The following is a 27,315-nucleotide window of genomic DNA, read 5'->3' as shown; positions in this document are numbered from 1 at the left end:
CCTCCTTACCTGGGAGATTATTTCCCTCCCCGCCCTCCCTCCCCCCAAACTCATAGCCTGTAGCTACTGGGTGGCTGGTAAGGGGATACAAAAGGCCAGCCCCCTTGTTCCAAGATGGAACCAACTGTGGTACAATTTATGTTCCCCTGTGGGATGGGGCTGATGTCCCCATTGAGATTCTAGCTTAGCCTTCTTACTCTGTACTGCTTCCCTCCCTTTTTACTGAGATCAGGTCAACTGCTTCTAAAGGAATCCGTCTTGGGCTCTGTTTCTAGGGAATCTGACCTAAGACAGAATACTTGCTGAGTAAATTAGTTAAGTCCCCCAATTTTGTTTTGGAGAATAAAAGTTGATAGTATATGTACTTCAGCTGTGGCCACTTGTACTGACATTTAGAAGGCAATTATACTTGTACTCACTTTTAAGAGGTAATATATTAGGCCAGTGATCAACTTTACTGGTTTACAATTATGATTATCTAATTGAAGTGGATAACTCCAGATTTTTCTGGCACTAGGTACATACTTTATTAAGTATAGAGTAATTGTTTTAAAAACATGGGAGGAGTGTACTATTGAGAACGTGTTTTAGTTCTGAGAACCTCTATTCTGCCTCAATTTGGAAGCGCAGTAGGCAATACGGATTCAGTTGCACAATATCCTTTTCCCTGAAGTTGTCATTTTCTCTTGACTGCACTCCTTGAGGGACAGGGTCTGTATTATCTTGCTCATCTTTGCATTGTTCCCTATGGTGTCTAGCACAAAATACTGTGAACTGTAGATGTTTGGTATTTTTGATGGATTTAGTTGAGTGAATTCCCATAAAAATATTTTTATTGATAAGTTTAAAAGATGTAAGCTGTTATTTGGGGAGGATTTTTATTGGCTTTTGAGAATGAATTTATCTATGAGAATCAAATCTTTGCTTTAAAAAAATGTTGGCTATATCCACCACAATAATTCAAATATTTGCTTTAAGGAACCTACTGACATGGGCTGTTTTGAACTCTGTTTACTTTGCTTTATTTATCTGTGATCATTTCTGTGATTTGTGCAGTCATACTCCCCAACCCCAGAATTACACAAAAAAACAACCAACCACACATTTTGAGGTGCAGATAGCTTGCTTTATTTTGTTGTTACTATTTCTCAAGGAGGTCCAACAATTGTAACTAACAATTGAATTTATACCTGCATGAAAGGAACTACATCAAATTGACATTCTGGGCAGTTAGTAATCTTGTGGTTGTTTTCAGTTTAACGACAGCTTTATTTTGTTGTTGTTCTTTATATATATGTGTATATATATAATTTTTTTTTTTTGCTGTGGCTCATTGCTTAGTTGCCCCAGTTTCTCAGGTTTCAATTTAAATTTAGAGCTACCACACGAAGGCGTTGGCTGCACCCCAGAACCTCCAAGAGTAGACACTGCTCTGGCATAGGAATACTTGAATAGCTTGGTGAAATGAAGGGATGGCCAGGCGATGTTACTTTTCCAAGCTATCCCCGCACTCTCTATGGTCAGAGGCAGTGTAAAATGAGCGAACAAAGTGTTGGCCGTTACACTCTGCTCTGGTAATATCTAGGTCATGATAATTTTGAGTGTGACATCATCAGAAAATGTAAGACGTTCAAGTGTTGCTTACAGGAGGGTAAATGCAAACATCACCAATGCCTTACATTTCTGATTCAATAGGTATTGGTGCACATGTCAGGTTACATGCATGGCATCATCTTTGAGGTGATAGGACATCTTCAGTGGGGAATTTCTCAACCCACTGAGGCATACTTAGACATCAACGTATGTTGAGGCACAAAGATTGATTAAGTGTTGAGCAGGGTATTCGTTCCATAAGAAACTTTCTCCTACCAACAGTTAGTTTCAAAAGTTACATTGTAAAATGTCATAAAATAAATGGTACAAAACTTTATAACCGTCAATCCGGCTATATACAGTATGTACATGTCACTAGAAAATGTATAATATTCTTAGGTCAACAATTATGAAAAGATTGAAATGTATAATTTTGAACTTTGACTCATTTAGGTTGATACAAAACTACTTTTTCTTTTTTAATATTTACAGATCAGAAAGATTAGTCCATGTGAATCATGTGTGGGAGGTTAAGAGTGAGTAGGAGTATGAGAGCACAGGCCCTCTTAAATAGAGCGAATGTTTATATTCACAGTGGCAGAGTCAGATCCAAATTCATTCCCTAAGCTCAGGGTATAAAGTCCACCATCTTGTTTCTGTACGTCCATGATGATCAGAGTCGTCAGGTCATCTGTGTTTTCAATGTGGAATCTGCCTTGTTGCTCTTGATGTTGAATTTTTCTTCCACCACGGGACCATGTTATTTCTGGGATAGGCTCACCCGTAAAAGCACAGGCTACTGTTAAAACTTTGCCCTCATCAATGCTGATGTCAGAGGGAAGAGCTTCAATTTTAGGTGGAATTCCTTTATGGAACAACAACAAAAGTGTTTTAGGAACTAAAAATACAATGATTTGCTTTCTACTAAATTGTATGAACTAAAGACTCTACCGTGCTACCCGGCTTATCTACCTCTACCGGTAATTTCATTGCTCACCTCTTATGCCTGCTTTAAGCATTCTACTAGTTGAGCTTTCCAGTTGTGTCATACTAGATTTTCCCATAAAACTGCTGGAACTCATTTCTACAAAGGACTCTTGCATGGAGGACATGCTTTGGGCAGACATGCTTGCAAATTTCATTTCAGTCATGCTGCTAGCACTGCTGCTGCTGAAACTGCTGAAGGAGGCCTCCTGCTTAGAGGCAGACATTTGGACTGACTGAGACGAGAAGCTTCCTTGCAAGCTCGTGTCACCACTTGTCCTCAATACTACCTCTCTGGGAGGTTCTTCAACTAGAGCTGTGGAGCATAGCAGATACACAGTGAACATCAATGACATATGGTTAATTGGTGACATCAGACACTGACTTGCAGAAATGGAAAACTTACACACACACACACACACACACACACACACACACACACACAGTAATGTAACCCAAACAATTTGCTGTGGAAGCGTAAGCAAATACATACATTTGTCAAGAGCTAGCTCAGTGTCTCCACGAAACGTATCTTTTATATTTCTATCATTGTATTACATGCAGGTGCTAGAATAACTAGGAGAAAACTGATTAGTCAAATAGAAAATAATACAGATATTGTGCATTATGGAAATACATGTAACAGGGCACTTGGTAGCTTGGCATCAAAAGTTAATTTATCCACGTATCTGTTAAGCTGTCAAGAAACTCTGTAAGGATGAAGTCACATGGGAGGCCTGTGCCTCTTACCCAGGGAATTTAGTGAGGCTCCTCAGAGTTGGCTGTGCTTGGAATACAAAGGCAAAAACAAACAAACAAAAAAACCCCCAAAAACCCAAAAAACAAAAAGACGTAAAGGCTTTAAGCAAGTAAAAAAAGAGAGATCTACTTACGAAGGACTGTTAAGGAAGCAGTGGCTGAACACTGGCCATGGAAATTTTTGGCCTTAACTGTGTACTTCCCACTGTCTCTTACTGATGCATTTCGGATTTCAAGAGAATATGCATTTCTGGAGCGACTTACACTGATATTTGAAGAAACAGAAATCTAAAATGTAAGGGGGGGAAAGAAATGTTTCTTTGAGCTCTTCAGAAATAGATGCGGCATTTTAAATTTCCTTCAATGATATATTCGTAATTAAACTTACTGGCAGGTTGTTTTTAAACCATTCAATTTCAGGGGATGGCTCACCACTGATTTCACAAGAAAAGAGAACATTTTGTCCTTCGTTAATATTTTGAGATCTGGGCTGTGAGATGAAGGCTGGAGCATCTGAGAGTTCTTTGCCCAGTGTCAAATCGTACTGACACTTGATGATCCCTTGGCTGGTTTTGCCAATGCAGGTGAGGATCCCTTCATCTTTGTGACCAGCCTGCTTGATGGTTAGGGTCTGATCACTGCCTGACACACCATATCGGTACTCTTCAGAATTAGTGAGCTCTACTCCATTCAGTACCCATTTCACATCAGTCGCACCAGCAATGTTGGCTTTTAAGGTCACTTTCTGACCATCTGTTATGCTCATCTGAGTAGAAAATGCTTTAATCTCGGCATGTGTTCTGATTTCTTCTGATTCCTGTGATGTTTTAGTGATTTCCTCATGGACAATGGATTTTTCCAGAGAGGTTGCTTCTGATTTCTTGACTTTTTCAGAAATTTGAACTTTTGAAGCTTCCTCCTTGATGGCTAACTTTTCTTGAGATTTCACCTCTGACATTTTCATTTCTTCAGAAATCAGGGCTTTTTGGGAAATTTCCTCTTGGACAACTGCCTTCTTTTGTGATAAAACTTCAGAGGTCTTTTGTGCAGATACTTTCTGTGCCTCAGTGTCTTTTACAGCTAAAAAAGAAACCTCTGTTAGATGTTAGGCAAACTTAATTGGAAAGAGGTCCCACCCTTTACTCTTTTGTAGACTCTGCAAGTGGATAAATAATACACACACAAAAAGTTGTTGTGCATGACTTTTGAGATCAGTGAGTGTAATGATTCTGTTTTTTTTTATTTTTATTTTTTTACAAATAGTTTATTGTCAAATTAGTTTCCACATAACACTCAGTGCTCATCCCCACAAGTGTCCTCCTCCATGCCCATCCCCCCTCCCCCCCACATCCATCAGTCCTCAGTTTTTGTCAGCATTCAAGAGTCTCTCATGGTTTGCCTCTCTCTCTTTCCCCCACCATTTCCGCCCTTCTTCTCCCCCTTGTTCCTCCGTCAAGTTCCTCCTAATCCTCCTATACGTGCAGACATATGATATTTGTCCTTCTTTGCCTTGTAATGATTCTTTAAATAGAAGATAGTCCTTATGACTTAAGGGAAAAGCCTCAAAAGAATAGTCAAATTATTTAGGAAAGGTGTGGATTTAGGAAATTTTGATTAATAGAAAAAAATTGAATTGTGTTTTAGAAGATTGAAGGAAAGCAACCTAATTTTTTAAAATGTTGTTTATTTTTTAGAGGGAGACAGAGACCGTGTGAGTGAGGGAGGGGCAGAGAGAGAGAGAGAGGGAGACACAGAATCCAAAGCAGGCTCTAGGCTTCGAGCTGTCAGCTCAGAGCCCCACGGGAGTTCAAACTCAAGACTGTGAGATCATGACCGGAGTTGAAGTCGGATGCTTAACCAACTGAGCCATCCAGGCACCCCAAAAAGCAACCTAATTTTAATTGGGAAAAGTAATATAGCTCTTTCAATAACTGCACCACTTTGGAAAATTAGCAAGAGTGAAGGTTTATGGAAGCAGTACCATTTTGTATATTTACCTGACTTTATTCCTAAATATTCCTGGGAGCAGCGGCTGCCTCTTTGGAATCTTATGTAATACCACATACAATTAGGTACCTGATAAGTCCTTTTTATAAGGCCACTAGTATGCCTTTTTAAATATGTGTATTTAAATATGTGTATTTCTACATTTGTGTACGAATGATATTCTGGAATTTGGAAAACAGTTTTACTGGGTACCTCAGTCAGTTAGGTATCCAACTCTTGATTTTGGCTCAGGTCATGATCATAGTACATGAGATGAAACCTCATATCAGGCTCTGCCCTGACAGAGTATGGCCTACTTGGGATTCTCTCTGTCCCTCTCTGCCCCTCCCTTGTTCATGATCTCTCTCTCTCTCTTTCTCGCTCTTAAATAAACATTAAAAAAAAAACCTTTAAAAAGGAAAACAGTTTTACTTTAATATTTGTGTGCAAGGGAGAATGTTTAGAAAAGTTTCCTTAATGTCATTTTTCTGAAAAATATTGGTAAGAACAAAAGCCAGCCTACCTTTTATAGTTAATTTGCAGCTAGAGGACACAGAACCAGCGGAATTTGTCATGGTGCATGTATAAAGCCCGCTGTCAGAAGTATCAGTCTTATGCACTTCTAAGAAGAAACTTCCTTTGTCTTCAGAAAGTTTATATTTACTTCCTTGTGTAAGAGCCTGTAGAATGCAAGTGATAGGAGTTTTAAAAAGTGAATTAAGTTTAAACATTTTTGGGAAGATGGAGATGAGGGAAGAAGTTACATCTTTAGGAGATACCATCGGGAGACAATTAAGGAACGGTTACCTTTCCATCCTTTGTCCAGAGGACAGTCGGCCGTGGTTCTCCAGTAGCTTTAACTGAAAATTTAGCAATGCTGTCTGAAGAAACAGTTGTATCTTGTAGCCCAGTAACAATTACTGGTTTGGAGGAAATTGGTTCAGGAGCTTTTGGTTCTTTTTTCTTGGTGTCTGTGGACTCAGCAGCTTTTTGAACTGCTTTCTTAGTTTCTGATATGCTTGTCACCTGCTCATGGATACTCTTAAAGACTTGTCCTGTAAACTGGAAATTAGTTTTGGAAGTTCCACCTTCACTAGATATCTCACAAATGTATTCTCCACAATCAGATTCCTTGAGGTTATGGATTTTGAGCTCATAGGTACCATCTGCTGAATAATGAAACTGGAAATGCCCATTTTCCTTCAGTTTCTTGCCATCTTTATACCAGGCGACCTCTTTTGCACACAATACACTACTTTCGACTGCACAGGTCAGCTTTACAGTATCTTTAGAAGCTTCAGCTTTCAGAGACTGAATTATCTTGGGCGGGGCAGAGACTCGTAGCTGCTGAACTTTCTCTGTCGGTGTGGGTTTTGTCTCTGTGGGTGATACGGCTTTTGGGGGAGAAGTAACTGGTTCTGGGGATTTCACTCGTTTTGGAGCCTTACTGGTTTCTGGAGATTTCACCCGGGGCTCTGGGGATTTGGCTCTCGGTGGCGATGTCACAGCCTTTTCAGTAGCCCTGGCCTTTTGAACAGTCAGAGTAAACTGTGCTTCTTGCCTCCCTTCACTGTTTTCTACCACCACGCTGTAGTTGCCCTCATCGGAAGCCTGGACTGAAGAGATCTCGAAGGTTGATTTGTATTTTGTGGTGGTCACTTGGTGGCGGGCAGAGGTACTTATCACTTGTCCTCCACGCAGCCAGATCACAGTGGGTACCGGCTCACCATCTGTGTCACAAGAAAACCTTGCGGACTCCCCTTCATACACGGTTATGGACCTTGGCTTTGTTAGGATTCTTGCGGCCAGAGTTGTCTTGATCTTTCTGTGTGTGGATTTTTCTTCCAGCGACTTTTCTTCTACTGCAGCGCTTTTCATTTCGGCAGATGCGTGGTGTTCATATGCTGAGAGACTTTCCCTTGTCTCTGTCATCTGTGACTTCACTTCCCTGACCGAAGAGGAAGCTTCCATCTCAGATATTTTCTTAAAGGATGAAACCGCATACTCCTCTGTTCTTGTCAGCTCAGGGAAGACAGACCGGGGGACATCTTCATCTCGGCGCCGGGAAGCATAGGTGGTGTAATCCCCACCTGTTACATCCAAGGTCGCGTAGTCTGAAGCCTCACCTTTGTAGTTGGTGCACACGGCACGGTATGTTCCGCGGTCCTCGGTGTGACAGTCCAGAATTTCCAGGGTCAGGACCCCGCTCATGTTGGTGTAATGAATCTTACTGCTTTCTTGGAGTTCAACGCCATTGTGGTACCATTTAACCTCGGCAGTTGGCTTAGATTGAACGTTTAAGATAAAACGTGTATTTTGGCCAACTGGTACCCTGTGGGAGCGCATTCTCAGTGTGATTCGGGGTGCATGGTCCAGCGTAAAAGGCTGCTGACTCAAAACTTCATACATCCTTTCTGATGTCTTCTGAGTCTTTAAAGCAGCTTTCATGGACTCGTACCTGGAAAAGATATCAAATCTTGCAGACCTCTCAAATCTTGAGAGTGATCTCTCACTAGACACAGGGCTGGGGGAACGGGGGCGAGTTCTCTCTGGAGTAGGAGACCTTCTTTCAGTGTCCTCTTCATATTCCTCCTCTGGTTGCCGACGTGGCCGGATCAGCTCGGACACTGGCCTCATTAACTCAATGTAGGTTGGAGACAGGGAACGCCGCCGCCTCAGTAGTCTAGACACAGATGAGGAGGATTCTCTTTGAGCATGTTTTGAGATTTCGTATTCTTCCTCAATTTCTGTAATTTCTGTCACTTCCCTCTGTCGCCTGGATTTCTTTCTAGACTTTTCCTCCTTTGACATGTGTTCGAGCTCACTTTTGTATTCTGACAGTCGCTGGGTGGTAGTAACTGGGCGAAGCAACTCTTCATCCTCTTTCTCAGCCATGATCCTTTGCCGTTGTTTCGGCTGTCTGTAGGAGGCCCGGGCGTGCCGTTCACGCAGTTCTGCATAAGTCGTGCTAGTCTCCTCCTTTGTGGGGATGTGATAGGTTGAATATCTGAAGTCTTTTCTTGTTTCCTCCACCTTGACATGAGCTTGTGGTGAAGAATAACGCAGGCTAGAAAGCTCAAAACGTGGAGGGCTTCGGCTTGGTGGTGAGGCTGAGAAACCTAATTCAAGCTCTTCTTCAAGACGCAGCCTCTCTTCCTCTGTTCTTTTCATTGCCAAGTAGTCGTCAATGGGCAGGAGAAGTTCTTCATCTGACATGTCACCAAGAGAACGTCTTCTAGGTCTGTAATAAAAGTCATAATCTGGAGAAGGTGTACGGCGGCGGGCTGGTCTCACCATTTCAAGATCATCTTGGGACAGTTTGGGAATACGCCATTTAGGTCTGTACTGATCTGTAATGCGTGGAAGAGGCATCACATAGAACTGTTCCCATCTGGAAAGGCGGATGCGCTTGGGTCTTTTCTGTACAATTCTGTCAATTTTCCCAGGCATTTCATATTGATCACGTATCTTTTTGTACCATTTCATGTCAGACATAGGCACAAATTGCTTAATGCGTTGGTCTTCTTCTATTATAGTCTGTTTGTACTTGCGTGGCTCTGGTACTTCATAAGGCATACGGAGTTTTCGCTCTTCCTTCTTTTCTTCCGTCTCGAGTCGGTATTCCCCTTTTACAGTCTTGGTGCTTACAGCTGGTTTGTAAAGGATGGCAGCTTCTCTCAGAGCCTCTTGGGCTACCTGGGTCAGTGGCACTGTTTCAGTTCCAGAAAGAATTTCAGCCATTCTTAGTGTCTTGTCAATTTGCTTTTGTACGTGTCGTTCACGTTCCTCCTTACTCTTGAATTCTTGTTTGACATACCTTAAGCGTTCTACTTGTAGGTGAGCCTGGCAGCTAGTAGATCCAGCTGTGTTTGTGGCTGTGACCCTATAATAACCTGTGTCTTCAGGCAAAGTGTCCCTGATGTGCAAAGCATAATAATCCAAGCCTTCGTGGATAATTTCAATATTAGGCCCAAGGGACAGTGGCTGACCATCTTTCTCCCATTTTAATGTTGGTGGGGGGATGCCAGACACTCTGATCTCAAAGCAGACACTTTGGCCTTCTTGGCACTCTGCGTTCGCCAGCAGCCGTTTGAACATGGGTCTTAAGGTTGTATCTGTTGGTGGTGGGTGTGGGGTCACAGTCAGCTTTGCCTTACAGCTGTCCTCACCATATTTGTTCCTTGCCACAACAGTATATTCAGCATCATCATCTATAGTTACACTGCTGATTGTTAACTGGTAAAGACCCTTGTCAGACTCAAAGGTGTACTTTGCATCATCATCACCTGGCTTGATTTTCTGACCTGACTTATACCATGTTACACGAGGCTCTGGGTGGACAGTTATAGTTACTCCAAACCGGACATTTTCACCCACATAAGCTGTCTTGTTATAGAGAGGCAAGGTAAATTCTGGTGGCCTTTCCAGGAGTCTCATCGTATCAGTTCTGCGCTTAATTTTCTTCATGGTTCTACGGCAGTAATAGTCATAAGTTTCTCTCACCCCTTTTACAAATAGCTCTGCATAAGAACTGTCTTCACCATAGTCATTGACTACTTTGCATCTGTAGGTACCATCATCAAATTTGGTAATGTCTTTGATGTACATGGTGGCTTCTCCATCTGCATAGGTGATTTCATATTTCTCACTGTTCTCCAGCTGTCTGACTCCAAAGTACCAGGTCACTTGGGTAGACTGATCGTAATTTTCAATTTTGCATATGTATTTGGCATATCCTCCTTCTTCGCCAACTGCATGCATTATCTGTCCAGAAACTGGGCCAATTTCAATGGATGCTACTTTAACTTTAGCGACACTCACTCCCCTCTGAGATCGAATTGCACCACCGCAAGAGATTCGGGCTGCTGACACAACCATGTTGAGGTCTTTCTTGATCAGAGTGTGGTAGTAACGCCGGTGTTTTAATGTTCTGATGACTTTAGTACTGACTCTTTCTATCTTCTGTTTCAGCCATGGATGCCGGAGAGCCTCAGTTGCTGTCATGCGAGATTTTCTCTCTTTCACTAACAGTCGGTCAACAAAATCCATGGCTTCGAGGCTAATATCTTTGAATGCTTCTTCATCAAAAGTATATTCGGCATTCATGATGTTCTCAATTATCTGTTGGTTTGTTTCAGCCAGGAATGGATTGATACCACTTAACAGCACATATACCAGCGTTCCAAGTGACCACATGTCTGTGGCGGTGCTGACAACGTCATGCTGGTGGACTTCAGGTGCATAGTATTCAGGGGCAGTGAACAGAAGCCTAAAGTTGTCCCCTGGCTTCAGCTGACGGGCCTGACCAAATTCTATGATTTTAATGACAGAGCTTCTTCTTGTTTGGTAAATGATATTTTCTGGTCTAATGTCAAAGTGTCCAATATTATGACTATGTAAGAACTCAAGTGCTTCACAGACCTGGCGAACATAACTTACAATCTCTCTTTCGTTAAGTTCAAAAGTGCTTGTGTTGATGCGTTCAAATATGTCAAGTCCTGATATGAACTCAAAGATCATAACTAATTCTTCCATGCTTTCAAATGATTCATGGAGGTATAAGATGTTTCTGTGCCTAGCAATGTTTAGAATGGAAATTTCCTTCTTTACCAAAACCTGATCAGTCCCTTTGACTTTAACAAATTTGGCCATGTAAGTCTTCTTTGAGGATGTTTCAACACAACGGTGGACAATTCCAAACTGACCACGCCCAAGGTCTTCAGCAATCATATATTTCTCATAGAGTTCCTTAGTTGAAGAGTGAGTTGCTTTAGTCATGGAAACTTCCCTGGTTTCGTCTACCTCTTCATCATAGTTCATAGCTCTGGTCTTGTCTTCTTTGGTTATGGTTGGCTCTGAAGGCTCAGAAGGCTTACTCAGGCCAAATTTATTTTCAGCTATTACACGGAACTGGTAGCTTGTTTTTCCAAATAAGTTGACCACAGTATAACGTGTTTCTCGGGCCTGTCCTACACGAATCCATCTTTCTGCAGTAGTTGCACATTTTTCAACAATGTAGTTGGTGATTTTGCTACCACCATCAGAAGCTGGCTCAGTCCATGTTAAGTTGACAGAATCTCGTGAGACATCACTAACTTTGACTCCTCTGGGTGGGTCAGGAACATCCGCCACATCCAGTTCAACAGTCTTCTGATCAATTCCAAATCTGTTTTTAGCACAGACCACATAGAAACCAGCATCTTTTCGCTCTACTCCATTGGGGAAAACAAGTGATGTGAAAGATCTTGTGACAATAACTTGGTAGTGGCCGTTATTGTCAATGAGATCTTGTCCTTTCTGCCACGTGATCACAGGATCTGGTTTGCCACTGAACGGGATCTTGATGCTGACCACCTCACCTCGGAGAGCATGAACAGCTCCCATGCCTTCAAGCGTTTTAGGCAAGTGTATCTTAGCTGGAACTGTATCAGAATAAAAGAAGAAAGAATATATAATTTAGCAATACCCAACACTATTGAAGTGTAACAACCACCCCCCACAAACCCTACTTAATATGTCATCTGGCACCAAACTGATGTTTATAGATTTGAAGTATTTACCTTCCACTTCCAGGGAAGCAGTGCCAGACACAGATCCCCCTTGGTTGGTAGCTCTGACTTGGTAAACTGTGGCATCATCATCTGTGACACTTGCAATGATGAGCTGGTGGTAGCCACCCTTAAACTCTTGAATCCTGTACTTTAATCCATCTGCAATGATTTCTTTGCCTTGTCTGTACCATTTCACAATAGGTTTTGGGTGACCAGTCACTTTGCAGACTAAGGTAGCATTGCTCTGATATCTGACATTTAGATTTCTCAGTTCCTCTTTAAAGTGTGGTGCTTGAATTGGGACATCAGATTTGGGAATGGCGGGTTCTGATATTTCACTCCATTCGCTTTCCCCACCTAGGTTTTCACATTTCACACGGAACTCATATTCAAGACCTTCAATAAGGTTTTGCACTGAAAAGACAGTTTCTCGAATTTCTTCTGTTGTCACAGCAATCCATTTATTCTGCTTTTTCTCACGTTTCTCAAGATAGTAATTTCTGATCTTTGCACCTCCATCACTGGCAGGTGGCTTCCAAGCCACAACACAAGAATCTTTTGTGAGAGCAGTGACAGTTGGTTTGCCAGGAGCACCGGGCTTTTCTGTTTCAAAGAAACAAAAAAAGATTCGAGTCATGAGGTGAAACAAGCAGCTCTGTTAAAAGCTTAGGTTTTAAAAATAAAATTTTATTGGGGCGCCTGGGTGGCTTAGTCGGTTGAGCGTCCGACTTTCGCTTAGGTCATGATCTCGCGGTTCGTAGGTTCGAGCCCCACGTCGGGCTCTGTGCTGACTGCCAGCTCAGAGCCTGGAGCCTGTTTCAGAGTCTGTGTCTCCCTCTCTCTCTGACCCTCCCCTGCTCACGCTGTCTCTCTCTCTCTCTCTCTCCTAGAAATAAAATAAAAATATTAAAAAAAAAAATTTATGAACCCAAAAGTTCTAAGAACAGCTAGTCCAGAAAAATGAAATGGGTTACTTTATGCTAAAAAACTTATCAAAACACAAAGTTCCTTTTTAAAGAAGAATAAGATGACAGGGTTTGTTTTTGGCCTTTAAGATGTGCAAAAATTCAGTTTAAATGGGTAAAAGGTGCTTGTACTTTGCCTGAGTCTTGACTGCTTCCTTTCAAAAGTTATTTCTGTTAACCAGAGTTTTAGGTAAAGATGGAATTGTGCCATATGAAGATTGTAGAGGTTGTACAAGAGGTTGTACTCACCGAATGGACTCTTAATGATCACAACTGAGGCAACCTCTAGAGGGTCACTGATGCCAAAAGTGTTCTGAGCTGAAACTCGGAAGTAATAGCCAGCATTTTCTGTGAGGTTTACAATTCTGCAGGTTGTCACTGAGATGGCTGAAGACACCAATTGCCATTCAGCCCCTTCCCTGGCCTCACATTTCTCCACCACATAGTTGGTGATCCAGGAGCCTCCATCATCTGTAGGTGGTTTCCAGCTGATCACCGCAGAGTTCTTCAATAGGGCTTCTATCACAATTGGTCCTGTAGGTTTGTCTGGTTTATCTGTTAGAAGAAAATACAATTGTAGTGGTGTTTTTTTGGGTTTTTTTGTAGTGTGTCTCCCGAGATCTATTTTTTTCTTACACACACACACACACACACACACACACACACACACACACACTGAAAACTAAAACAAAATACCTTGTATTTCTACATTAAGGATGGCATCAACTGTTCCAAAAACATTGCTGAGCTGAACTTTGTATTTCCCAGCATGAGTCTTGCGTTGGACATTCTTCATGACAAGATGAGTATAGTGCTCAGTGTTTTCAATAGTAATGTTTTCTGAGTGTTGCAAAAGTTTCTGGCCATAGAACCAAGTGATGGCAGGTACTGGACGACCAATGTACATAACATGAAGTCGAAGTGTCGAACCCACAGCACCATAATACTTCTCTTTCAGTGGGTAACCAGGATGGAACTGTGGTGTTGCTTGCAGGAGAAGCTTACTACTGGTTTCTACCTCTCCAACCTCATTAGTAGCTATGCAGGTATAAACACCTTCATCTTCTTGTTCTTCTGTCATTACTGTTAAAGTATGTGTGCGTCCGTCTGAAGACATTTTGTACTTCCGGCTTTGTACCAGCTCCTTACCAAATCGGTACCATTTAATATCAGGAAGAGGCCTTCCAACAATCTGGCATGAGAGTTGAGCAGCTTCTCCCAACTTGGTGGTAACATCCTTCAATTCTTTGCGTACTCCTGGAGCCTCTCCAGCTGAAATATATGAAGGATAATGCATTATTATTGCTACTGAATCTGTAATTCTCTGTCCTTATATATCAGGAATGAATTTATTCTTTTGACTAACACTTTATTAGATACCATGATTTATATATGAGTCTAATTCTTAAAAATTTCATAGTGTTTTTCCTGGGGTCCTATGGAAAATAGGGATTCATGATATCATTATGTAGAGTGACTTTTCTCTTTACATTGGGAGACATCAGCAACATATAGGAGTGGGGTGCCTGGGTGGCTCAGTCAGTTAAGCATCTGACTCTTGATATCAGCTCAAGTCATGATCCCAATGTCTGCGGATTGAGCCTCACATTGGCTCCATGCTCAGCCTGCTTGGGATTCTCTCTTTCCCTCTCTCTGCTCCTGCTCCACTCTCGCTCTCACTTTCTCGCTCTAAAAAATGAAAAACAATGTATAGGGATTTGGGGAAGTATGAATTCTCTCTATAAATCTATAGTATCTTTGCCCTTAGGTTCTGGACCTAACATCTACTGAGGTTATGTGCTTGGAATGACTTCCTGTAGAATGTATTGGCTATTTCATGTGTGTATATATGCCAAAGTGAGTGATTTTGCCCAAACACTTGCTCTCCAATTATGTTTTCTAGATATCTACTTAATAAGAGAAAGAATAAGCCTTAACATTTTACTTAGTTTGTAGGTCATAAGCAGAGAACTAATAATGCCAACTTACATGTTAGTTTAGTCTTTACAGACATAGCAGTTCTTCGAGGTCTGCTAAGCCCGGTCTCGTTCTCAGCGAAAACTCTGAATTCATATTCAGTAGATTCTAGCAAACCCCCTATTGTGAATTGCCTGTCCTTGATGCGGTCTTTATTGCTCTTCTTCCAGGCACTTTCTCCAGACTGCCTGTATTCAACCCAGTATCCAAGGATTTCTTTGCCACCATCACATTCAGGTTTCTCCCACTGTAGAGTGACACTATCTTTGGATATTGAAAGAATCTCAAGTTCTCCAGGTTGGCTTGGCTTATCTGAAATATTTTAAAACGATTGAAAAGGGAATCAGTGTTACTGATGAAATAAAAGAGAAAGACCAAAGATGGCTTGCCTCTTTGTTTTGAAACCCTTTAGAAATTCTCTCCTTACCAAATGGATCTTTGCAAACAACCGGTTCAGAAGCAGGGCTGGTCTCACTTAGGCCAACATCATTCTGTGCAATGATGCGGAACTGATATTCAGCATCAGGAACAAGCCCAGTGACAGTGTACATTGTGGTTGTTATCTGAGTCTTGTTGTGCCTGACCCACTTGTCAGTTGATGTCTCCTTGCGTTCAATGTAGTAGCCTGTGACTCGAGAACCACCATCGTCTTTGGGCCGGGACCAAGACAGGCTGACCGAACTCTTGGTCACATCAAGTATTTCTGGAGGATTGCTTGGAGGCTCTGGAGGATCTGGATATAAAGTAGGAAACATGTGTTAAGAGTACAGTCCCATATCTTGTGAGCTGATGGCTTACAAAACAAAAGAGTACCAAAAGAATTTTTATAGTGTTGTGGTTGGAAGAGTACTTACTCAGTGGTGTTTTTGGTATGACTGGTTCCTCAGACTTCAAAGGTTTGCTTATGCCAAACTGATTTTCAGCTGAAACACGGAAATGGTATTCCACATTCTCTTTGAGGCCTTTTACTACCAGAGATGTACCTCGGACTCTGGAATCAATGGTATACCAGGCGGCTTTAGACACTTCTCGTCTCTCAAGGATATAGCCTAAGATGTCGGCACCGCCATCATCGGCAGGGGGTCTCCAACTGACCCTTACAGAGCGAGCTTGTATGTCATCATATTCAAGTGGCCCTTCAGGAGTGTTGGGATTTCCTATCACCCTGACTTTGATGTAAACGGCCTTCTTGCCACACTTGTTTTCCAGAACCAGGTCGTAAGTGCCAGAATCATCCCTGTCTGCTTCTTTGATTACAAGCTCAGTGTGTGTTTCAGAGGTTGCAATCATGGCACGCTTACTAATATCTTGGCCTTCCTTGGTCCATTTACATATTGGGAATGGTTTCCCTTTGATTGGTATGGTAAGTCTGATGACTCCACCTTGTCTTACAAAGATACCTTCTTGGTATTTTTCATCAAGTTCATAATCAGGATATTCTAGGAAAAAAGATTCAGTTACAGTTAGCATTTTTGTGGGGTGGATGGTAAGAAATAAATCGTAAGACAATCATGGTAGAAAGTAAATGATCATATGTTTTACCAAGCATTTCGGTGACTTTGACTGTTCCTGGTACCTCAGCAGGCTCCCCAGGTCCACCGGCGTTACAAGCTAGGATACGGAATCTGTATTCAGCACCCTGAGGTAGATGTGTTAGAGTATACTCCCGAATCTTGGTTGGGGTGGTGTTACATTTGGTCCATTCATGTTGATCTACTTTTTGCATTTCAATCAAATAGCCTGTGACTTTAGATCCTCCTTCATCTTCTGGAACACTCCAGGCCAGGGAGACTGATGTCCTTGTTGTATCAGTAACCCTTGGGTTTTGCGGCTTTCCTGGAGGAGCTGGGAATAAGACAACAACATATTGTTAAAGTTGCTGCAAAGCTGAAAGTCAACTATGCCACCTAACATTCAATGAGTTGTGTAAACATGAACTGTTGGCATTAGAATATATTGTTTTTTTCAAATTTCATTCATTGTTATCAGTTAAAAATACTCAAAACTTTTTTCCTTTGTCTTAAATGTGACTTTATTTATGACTACTACCACCATCTTACACTTATCGTCAGATTTTAAAGTGCTTTCAGAGGTATTGTTCTAAAAATTTAACACCGATATAGGGAATATATTTTAAGTCCCTTTTTTAAGAGTGGGGCATAGATTCAGGAGAATATAAAAAGTTACTTGCCAAAAACTGCTAGGGGCTGGAGTGGGAAGAGGTTTGGTGACAAGTGAACTTTTTGGGCTGATGGAAGTATTCTATATTTTGATTGTGGTGGTGGTTATACAACAGGACCTTTTCAAAACTTAGAATTACATGTTTCAGAAGGATAAATTTTACTACACTAAATTATACCTCAATACATTGACTTATACAGAATGTATTTACCAATCGGATCCATGGCAACAATGGGTTTGGAAGGACGACTTGGTTTTCCGGTCCCTCTGATGTTAATGGCTGTGACACGGTGTTCATATTCTAAGCCTTCAATAAGACCAGTGGAACGGTACCGTGTCATAGTCACTGGTACTTTATTTACACGGACCCATCGATCTGCTCTCACTTCTTTGCGCTCTATAATATATCCAGTCACTTGGGAGCCACCATCATTTTCTGGTGGATACCAAGTCAGTGTCATGCCATCACGGGAGACATCAAATATCTGTAATGTTTCTGGAGGTCCAGGAATACCTGCAGCAAGACAGGGGTAAACACATTATGGCAATGGGAATAAATTAAAGACTCCTACATTTCTTTGTGTCTTAGCTTTTTAAATAGTATGTAAAGCTTGTGACTCTCTTTCCAGTGTTTTCATTTTTATAATTTTCTTGAGGTTCCTCATTTTCTTCTATTTTATAAACATTTTATTAAGCACACATTCTGTATTTTTTTCTCACTGTGACCTAGCTAGTCCCTCCTGCCTCCCTTTTTCCCTCCCTTTCACTTTCCTCTTCTCTTTTATTAAAAAAAAAAATTAACCATGTTGAAAACTCCCAAGAAAATTTAGAAACCTTAGGCCCTGGGGTTCATTCTGTGACCTATTTTTGCTTAGGGCACAGTAAAAACAAATTCCTTTCTGTTAACATTCAGAATCAGGTGGGGAGAAGGGGAGACTTAAGGGTTTAAAGGACTTACTGATGCTGCTGCGACATTCTATGACCTCAGACTGTAAGTAAGAGCCAATCCCGAAGCGGTTTGTTGCAGCCACACGGAACACATACTCATTTCCTTCAATGAGTCTGGTAAACTTAAATGTCGGTCTAGTCACTGATTCAGACACTGGCAGCCATCCTGGACGATGGGCATCACGTTGTTCTACCACATAACCACTCAGTGGAGCACCACCATCCAATTCAGGTGGTTCCCAGGAAATGGTAATTGAAGTAGCATCAATTTCATCAATCTTAATAGGCCCAGTTGGTGGACCAGGCTTGTCTATGAAAGAGAAAGAAATCCCAGAAGTTAATTTTCACTTCAAAATTGGGTGACTGAACATCAGCAACTTGCATGTCTTTGTCACACATCCTTACCAAGAATGATGACTTTAATGGTCTCTGAAGTAGTTCCAGTTACATTCTTTAATTCAAGTGTATATTCTCCAGTATCTCTGATAGTTGTTTCACGGATGGTTAATTTAGCTACTTTAGTATGAGTTTCAACCGTGATACGCTCTGATTCTCTTAGTTTAGAACCAGCAAAGAACCAGGAAGCAGCAGGAGGTGGGCGGCCAGCGATTGGTATCACCAGCTCTATTGGTCTGCCAGCTGGGACGTGGATGGTCTTTTGAGGCATTGTAGAAAGATCGATTGTTGGCAACACTGTGAGAAAGAAAGTTGGCATTTATTCCTAAGCATTATTTCTAATGACAGAGTATCATGAATTCAGAATTTTTTAAATTTTACCTACTATTATTGATGTTTTTGGCAATTTGGTACATACCTCTGAGGTCTTGTACAGTTACGGCTGTTACAATCTCTCTTGGTTCTGAAACACCTTTCTCATTTTGTGCCCTTACTCTAAACAGGTACTGTTCGCCTTCATTTAAGGAAATAACAGTGTGCTCTAGGACTGTGGGTTTTAAGGTGACAACCTTCATCCATCTCTCAGTGCCAGCTTTGCAGGCCTCAAGAACATATCCAGTGAGTCGGCTACCACCATCGTAGAGTGGTTTTTCCCAGGCAAGAGTAACTGTTGATTTGGTGACGTCAACCACTTCTAGCTTTGTAGGCACTAGAGGTACTTCTGAGACCAGAACTGCATCAGATGTTTCACAAGGTTCCCCAATACCATAAATATTTTCTGGCAACACTCTGAAATAGTACATGGTTCCTTCTATAAGTCCGGAAATTCGGTAAAGTGTCTTGCTGCATTTGGTAGTTACTGTTTTGAATGCTCTCATGGCAGCTTCACGCTTCTCAATAATGTAATTGCTGACAGGAGCTCCACCATCAATTGTGGGAATTTCCCAGGTAATGGTCACAGAATCTCTTGACACTTCCTTAACTCTCACTGAAGGACAGGGACCAGGAGTATCTAAAAAAACAGAATGCAAGATTCATACTTATTTGCTGATTGGTTGATAGTTTTTTGTTTGGTTTTGTTTATGGGGAAAATGTATTCAACATGGTTTTTCCCTCGAAAGGTGATCAAACAAAGGTATTTTTTACTTTTTTAAAGAAATCTACTCTTGACCTAGTCATTTTTAAGACAAATACTCACCATATACTTTAACAAGGACTGTTGCTGATTTCTTGCCAGACTGGTTTTCAGCTTCAATGGTATATTTTCCAGCATCGTACCGGTTAACTTTGTCCACGATAAGTAAAGAGTAGCTGTCAGTGGTGTCAATAATTGCTCGGTTTGCAAGGTCAATGCCCTTCTTGCTCCATGTAATAACAGGAGGTGGCCTTCCAGATACAGACACCATCAGGCGCAATGAGGCCCCAGCTCTGATGGTCACAGTCTTCTTTAAATCATCTGCAAGTTCTAGGTCTGGTATTTCTGGAAAGTAATTGTCAAAACTCAATTAATTCATGGACAGGTATGATGAGAAAATAATTCACCAAAAAGCTTATTTTATAAATACCTAGTCTCTCCACAGGCTCAATTTCAGCAGTTGACTCGCTGTATTCACTCATACCCTTCACATTCACAGCAGCAACCCTGAAGGAGTATTTCTGGCCCATTTTAAGGTCTGGCACAGTGAATTCAGTATTTCTTATTGTGGCATTGGTATGCACTCGGTACCACTGATCAGTGTCTTTCTCTTGCATTTCAAGAACATATCCCATGATGTCAGTGCCACCATCATACATGGGCTTGGTCCATGCCAAACTAATGCTGTACTTGGTGGTATCCACAACTCTTGGAGCGGAAGGTGGTCCAGGGGTATCTATGGAATTTAAAAAAGGGGAATTCAGACATAATACAAATAAGGAAGTTTTGAGGCTTGTATTTTTGGTTTTCAAGACTCACAAATGTGTTATTCTCTCCCCTTTCCACCAGTATTTCAAAAGATTTTTTGATATTCTATGGTTTAAGGGGAAAAAAAAACCCTATAATTTATTAAATTCAATATTTTCAAAGATGTTTATTTAGTAAAGGATTAAAAGTTTAAAAAGTGGAATTCCTTGAAGATGTATTCTTACTGGCCATAGGAAACACAAGGTAACTTACGATCTTTGCATCTTAACCCACAAGTATGTGGTTAACTGATCTTTCTTCTGATTCTTCTATCCCTGGAAGTGTAAGGCATTATTGTTCTTTGTCCACACTCACCAAGATAATCTGTGTAATTTAGTTCATCTGATAATATAGGGCAGCACTGTATGCTATATTATTATCCTCATCATTATTAGTTTAAAAAATTACACTTTCTTAGAAAGGTAGATGGTTTTCTTCGTACTACCTTGGCTAGCTATTCTGGGTTCGTCTAGCTCGGTTCATTGCTTAAAATACCTGTTCTCAGGGACTTTTCCTTAGTTGCTCAGGTTTCACAGGGTTAATATCACTTGTTACCTCTATGTTTCTAGTGAGTACGGGAGTTGGTTTCTTCTACTTTCCCTATTCAGTCATGACGGTTTACTATTTTTAGTCAATGAGCTCAAACTCTGTTCAGGGATTTGTCACTTATTTTTGAAGGTCTTGTGGCAATAATTTTGTTAAGTACTAATTAAAATACTGAACTTTATGTTCTTAAGAGAGACTTTCTTTTTAGTAGTTATCACTATACCGCATTTTCTCCATTCTTAGGAATATTTATAAACTATATCTCTTTCATATTGGTAGTAAAGTTTATTTTTTTTTACAAAGATTGGAAGATACTGCAATAATTTTCAACAATGTGCTAACTTATCAATGGAAGTAGTAGTTAAAATGTTCTTTCTGACTTAGCTATACTTAAGATCTCTCTAATAAGCATATGCTTTTCTAGATCATTCGCAAACTCTAGAAAGTCTTGGAAATGGTATGTTGGAAAACTATTTGTAACATGGTTTTGATGGACAGTAGGTTAATGTGTGATTCTTGGAACTCACATGATGGTTCTCTGCATGAGATAAAGTTGGAAGCTTCGCTGGGTTCACTGTTACCAGCAGCATTTACTGCGGTCACCCGGAACTGGTAATCACAACCTTCCATGAGGCCAGTAACCTTCAGCCTGGTATCATAGATCACATAGTCTTTGTTGACACGTGTCCAGCGCAAGCTCTTTTTCTCACGTTTGTCTACTAGGTAGTTGCTGATCTCATTGCCTCCATCAGATTCAGGTTTTGTCCACTGAATGATGATATGCTCTTTGCCAGCCCCAACTTCTTCAGGTATGCCAGGTTGTGATGGAATAGCTGTTTATATTTTTATGAAAATAAGGATGGTCAGAATTACACCAAATCACTCTTAATATGATTGTCCTCCTCTCCCCCCCCCCCCGATCCCATTATATTTAACTATCAAGTTGTTTAAAAGTGTCAATACTCACTGAATGAGTTTCTGGCTACAATTGGCTCTGATTCAACAGGCACACCAGGGCCATATTTGTTTACTGCCCGCACTCGGAATATGTATTCATTGTTCTTGATGAGTCTGGTAACCACGTGGGATAATGTTGGGCATTCGGCTTCAACAATCACCCAGTTGAGCCTGCTAGTCTCATGTCTTTCCACGATGTAGTGAGTTATTTCTGCTCCTCCATCTTCTTGAGGAAGGTTCCAGGCTAAAGTGCACTTTTCCTCTGTTACTCTGCTGACAGTGAGCTTTCCACATGGGCCAGGGGAATCTGAAACATGCATAATGGCAAGCAATGATTAAGATCATTTTTCCTACCCACACCTGAAAATGCTATAAAAAATAAAAAGAACATTTGACATGCTTACCAAGGACTTTGACCATGACAGACACGGCCTTGGTCCCACTGGCATTCTTCACTGTTAAAGTGTATTTTCCACTGTCACTTCTGTCACAGAACTTGATCACAGCAGTGGCTCGTTTACCTGTATACTGCAAAGAAATTTTCTCACACAGGTCTAGTTCCTTGTCTCCTTTGGTCCAGATAATTTTGGGTTCAGGTTTGCCACCAACTGCAGCATCAAGGACAAGGTCCGAGCCTGCTCTTATGGTAACCAGTTCACCCTGTAATCTGGCATCCAGTTCAGCTTTGGGTGGAGCTGTTATAGGCAAAGAATAGATGTGAATAAATATAGGACAGTTTATTTTCACATAAATTGTGATAGTTTAAAAGGAGAACATTTAACATTGAAAACAAATTTTTGTTTGTTTGTTTTTTACCATATTCATCTCGGCAAGTGACAGGGCCTGTAGATTCTGATCCTTTGCTAATTACTCCTGCTGCATTCTTAGCCAACACACGGAATTCATAAGTGTCTCCTTCACTGAGAGCAGTCACAGTGAAGAAATTGTCAGATACGATGGTATAGTTGCACTTCAGCCAGCGACCATCTCCAATCTCACTGACTGGCTTACGCTCAATGATGTAGCCCACAACCTTGCTGCCTCCATCATATACTGGGGCAGACCAAATCAGTGACACTGTTGATCTTGTAACATCTGTCACCTCTGGTCTTCCTGGTGCATCTGGAAGGGATGCAAAAATGAAGTTTAAAAATACAACTCTGGATTTTAGTAGCAATAATAATGATAATAAATGAATGTACCCATTAAATGTTGATACATACCAACTGGATTTTGAGCCATCGTAGGTCTTGAAGCCTCACTGGCTTTGCTAACACCTGCAGCATTGAGTGCATATGTTCTGAACTGATACTCTAGTCCTTCTACCAAACCAGTCACTTTGTAGTTGCACTCTAAGCATGGCACTTTGTTTTCTTTCACCCAAAGAATGGTGTTACGTTCCTTCTTCTCAACCCAGTAGCCAATGACTTTACTGCCACCATCATGGTAGGGTTCTTCCCAACGAATAGACATGGCATTGGCAGACACATAGTAGACTTCAGGTCTTGTAGGAGCACTTGGTGGGACTAAATATAAACAAAGGTATCAAATATGAATACAGTTTTATAAAACTCAGGGGAAATATTTAATAATGGGCTTCAAAATATTTTTATTTTTCTTACCGAATGGATGCTCAGCAACTATTGGTGCTGATTCTAGAGGCTTGCTGACACCAAATCTGTTCTCTGAACTGACACGGAAAGAATATTCCATGTATTTTGTGAGATGAGTGACTTTAATCTGAGTGCGCTTGACACTGGAATTGACGAGCTGCCAAGCTGTTGTACCTGATTCACGCTTTTCAACTATGTAATTAGTAATGTCAGTGCCTCCATCATCTTTAGGTTCAGCCCATGACAGGACACATGACTCAGCCGAGACAGATGAGACTTCAATGGGGCCAGTTACTGGACCTGGCCTTCCAATGACCACAACTGTGATGGTAAATGTTTTAACACCAGCTGTATTTTCCAGGGTCAAGAAGTATCTTCCAGAGTCACCTCTCATGCTGTCCTTTACAGACAGGGTGGTTCTATCCTTTGTTGTTGTGATACTCACTCGATCTGTGTCCTTAAGTCTCATTTCTTCAAGCTTCCATGTTACTTTGGGAGCAGGACGACCAGTGATTGGGACATCAATGGTAAATGTGCTTCCTGCTTTGCAAGTTATGAGCTGATTAGTAATTCCAGTGAGATCAGCAGTGGGCTCAATTTGAGGCTCCTTGATGATGACAGAAGAGAAGGCTTCCCTGGGTTCACTGTAGCCAGCATCATTTTTGGCCTTCACACGGAATTCATATTCAGTGTTCTCAACAAGGCGCTCCACTGTGTAAGTCAGCTGTTTGGTGTGACCAGCCTCAACCCAGAAGTCAGATCCCTTTTGTCTCATTTCTACGAGGTAGCCAGTGATCCGGCTGCCTCCATCATGGTCAGGTTTAAGCCAAGCTAAGACTGCAGAGGATTTGCTTGTGTCAATGATATCAAGTCTCTTAGGTGGAGCAGGCTGTTCTGTGGCTACGATTGGTTCTGGCATTTCATAAGGTTCACCAACACCATACTCATTTTCCGCAGAAACACGGAAATAGTATGGAACACCTTCTGTCAGGTCACTGACCTTGAAGATCTGACGAGTGCATTTTTCGCTGATAACCTGCCAGCTACGACGACTTGCTTCTCGTTTTTCTACCACATAATGATGGATTCGGGCACCACCATCAAGGATAGGTGCATCCCACATCAGTGTAACAGATCCGCGGGTCACATCCTTGAAAGTGATGGGGCCAGGTGGGCCTGGAGAGTCTAGCACCTTTACAGTGAATGTGATTGACTTACTACCACTATTGTTTTCTACAGTAAGGGTGTATTTCCCTGCATCATTTCTGTTGCAGTTTTCCACGGTGAGGGTGCTGAAGGAGTCTGTTGTATGGATATCCGCCCGAATGCTGAGGTTAGAGTCAGGTTTGCTCCATACAGCTGTAGGAGTAGGCCTGCCCTGGTAGGCAATGAAGAGGCGAATACTGGCCCCAGCTCTAACAACATGAGTCTGCTTGAAGTTCGCATCAATATCTAACTCAGGAGCTTTTAATCGGTCAACTGCTTTAATTGCGCCAGTCACTTCACTGCTGTCTCCTTTTCCAGCACCATTGACAGCACTAACCCGGAATTTGTATTCTTCACCTGCTTGTAGATCAGTGACTGTGTATCTTGTTTTCACACATGCCTCTGCATTTACCTTGTGCCAGTCTCCTAAGTCAGCTTTGCACATTTCAATAATATATCCAATTATTTCCATGCCTCCGTCAAACACTGGCTTAGACCATTCTAAGCTCACAGTTGTCTTGGATGTATCTGTCACTTTGACCACAGTGGGAGCACTTGGTGGGCTGACTGGCTCTCTACATTTGATTAGTCTTGAGATACCACTTGCAGGTCCTATTCCTGCAGCATTTTCAGCCATGACATGGAACTCATACTCATTGCCCTCTATCAGACCAGTAACTTTGAATCTTGTCTCAGAGATTGGCCGTTTGCTGATCACTTTTACCCATCGTGTGCTCTTCTTTTCTCTCCTTTCGAGGATGTAATGTTGAATTTCATTGCCACCATCTGATTCTGGTCTTGTCCACGTCAGCGTAATGCTATTGCTTGTTACATTACTAGGTTCTGGAGTGCCAGGAGCATCGGGAATAGCTGCGAAATGAAAACAAATTAGACATGTTTGGTTGGAAGTTAATCTTTTGACATAATACTTCGTAAAAATAGACACTTACTGTATTGTATTTGAGCAACCACTGGGTCTGAATCAAGTGGCCTCCCAACACCAAACTTGTTAACTGCAGAAACACGGAATTGGTATTCATTGCCATTTATTAGTTTGATGGCAGTATAGCTGTGGGCTTGGCAATTATCTTCAATTAGTGCCCAAGCAAGTCTGCTGGTTTCCCGTTTTTCAATGATGTAGTGAGTGATAGGAGCACAGCCATCATTGAGAGGAGCATCCCACCACAGGGTCATCTTCTCGCCAGTAATATTGGTGAATCTTATTGGCCCAACTACTTTTCCTGGTGTATCTATAAGAAAAAGGTTTCAGAGTTAGTTTCTTTATCTTTCTCCATTAATATGCAACCAGGCATGTCTCTACCCCAAGACCTGTATATAGTAAGATAGATTAAGGAGCTATTTCAGAAGTACCTTGTACTTTAACTTTAATTTCTGCTTTTGTGGAGCCCGATGAGTTTTTGGCTTCGACACTGTATATACCACTATGGTCTCGGGTAGCATCTCTAACAAAAAGGCTGGTGGATCCAAGGACATCTGTTATTTCCATATTCATCTTCTTTTCAATTTCTACTCCATCTTTGAACCAAGTTACTCGAGGTACTGGCCGTCCCTGCACCAAAGCTTTAATTCTAAGGCTCTCTCCAGACTTAATAATGAGACCATCAAAGTACTCAGGGCCAAACTCTACAGTTGGTGGAACTATAAAAAAAAAAAAAAAAAAAAGAAATAATATGTGTTAGTTTGGCTTAATAAAAACATGAATGTGTTTTTCAGTAGCACCATCCTAAAGCATGGAAGGTAATGTTTATCCTGTGTTATCAAAGGCTATTATGAAAGTAGGATTGATAATTGAGAATTTAGATTATGGGGTTGAACATCTGCATGCTATTAGCATGTTATTATGTCTGTCATGTTATTAATCTTGCATTGCCACTTATAAAAAGAGAAACATTTGTAGGTCATTTACTTCTTAATGCTGCTGTATAGTCAAACAAAACCTCCTTTAAGAGGTTATCAGCTGCACTCCAGCAAAATGATGGCACTGTTGGGTGTATGTTGTAGTTTAGTAACTTCAGTAAAGCTTGACATTTATTCTTGAGAGTGGTTTTTCTTTATTATAAATGAAGTCAGTGAGTCAAAAACACATTCCCACTTGCATGCTATTTATATGGGAATGAAGTGAAACAACAGTCATGGTAAAAAGAATTGATGCCAATTATGTTGTTTTTGCTTCTCTTTATCTGAAAGGTAGAAAATCTAACCCATCCACACAACAACCCTCGGTAATCTGTATGAAATGAGGTTCCTGTTCCCCCCTTTACAGACCAGGGGCCAAAAGTATCTTTAAAAAGTGTGAATGGTTTTAATTATATTTGGAAATCAGTTGTAAATGCTTACCACTTTCATCTCTCGTCATGATAATGCCAGAAGACTGTGAGGGCGGACTTATAGTTCCAACGGCATTTCTTGCAATTATTCTGAACTCATATCGATCCCCAGGACTAAGTCCTGTGACTGTGTACTGACATTCACTGACATCAGTAAAGTTGCATCTGACCCAACGATCACTCCCTTGCCGTTTCTCAATGCTGTAGGCCACAATCTTACTGCCTCCATCACGCAATGGTGGGTTCCATTTAAGTGTGATGGTTTCCCGGGTGACATCAATATAGTCAGGAGTGCCAGGTGGGTCTAAAAAATTATATGGAAATTAAATGCATAACATTAAATTACATCATTTCTATAATCAA

General features: G+C 41.2%; 1 protein-coding gene across 1 annotated transcript in view; it reads right to left on the bottom strand.

Moving 5' to 3' along the window:
• Positions 1 to 1,104: 1,104 nt before the first annotated feature.
• Positions 1,105 to 27,315, bottom strand: part of TTN (titin) — a 274,001-nt gene continuing 247,790 nt past the window's right edge. Inside the window, 28 exon segments of the mRNA XM_039222380.1 lie at positions 1,105 to 2,458; positions 2,591 to 2,893; positions 3,471 to 3,624; positions 3,725 to 4,416; positions 5,846 to 6,002; positions 6,130 to 11,744; positions 11,883 to 12,476; positions 13,088 to 13,393; positions 13,535 to 14,110; positions 14,828 to 15,127; positions 15,243 to 15,548; positions 15,670 to 16,254; positions 16,358 to 16,660; positions 17,208 to 17,510; positions 17,955 to 18,254; positions 18,350 to 18,637; positions 18,759 to 19,352; positions 19,539 to 19,820; positions 19,906 to 20,211; positions 21,356 to 21,661; positions 21,796 to 22,092; positions 22,190 to 22,480; positions 22,602 to 22,907; positions 23,009 to 23,311; positions 23,408 to 25,474; positions 25,555 to 25,854; positions 25,976 to 26,263; positions 26,963 to 27,256. Of these exon segments, the coding sequence (XP_039078311.1) occupies positions 2,160 to 2,458; positions 2,591 to 2,893; positions 3,471 to 3,624; positions 3,725 to 4,416; positions 5,846 to 6,002; positions 6,130 to 11,744; positions 11,883 to 12,476; positions 13,088 to 13,393; positions 13,535 to 14,110; positions 14,828 to 15,127; positions 15,243 to 15,548; positions 15,670 to 16,254; positions 16,358 to 16,660; positions 17,208 to 17,510; positions 17,955 to 18,254; positions 18,350 to 18,637; positions 18,759 to 19,352; positions 19,539 to 19,820; positions 19,906 to 20,211; positions 21,356 to 21,661; positions 21,796 to 22,092; positions 22,190 to 22,480; positions 22,602 to 22,907; positions 23,009 to 23,311; positions 23,408 to 25,474; positions 25,555 to 25,854; positions 25,976 to 26,263; positions 26,963 to 27,256 (16,715 nt within the window). The 3' untranslated portion in view covers positions 1,105 to 2,159.

Source organism: Hyaena hyaena, unplaced genomic scaffold, assembly GCF_003009895.1.
Source record: "Hyaena hyaena isolate Hyena2069 unplaced genomic scaffold, ASM300989v1 scaffold_1123, whole genome shotgun sequence".
Taxonomy (NCBI): Eukaryota; Metazoa; Chordata; class Mammalia; order Carnivora; family Hyaenidae; genus Hyaena; species Hyaena hyaena.
The sequence above is the reverse complement of the archived record's forward strand: the minus strand, read 5'-3'. Positions and strand labels throughout refer to the sequence as shown.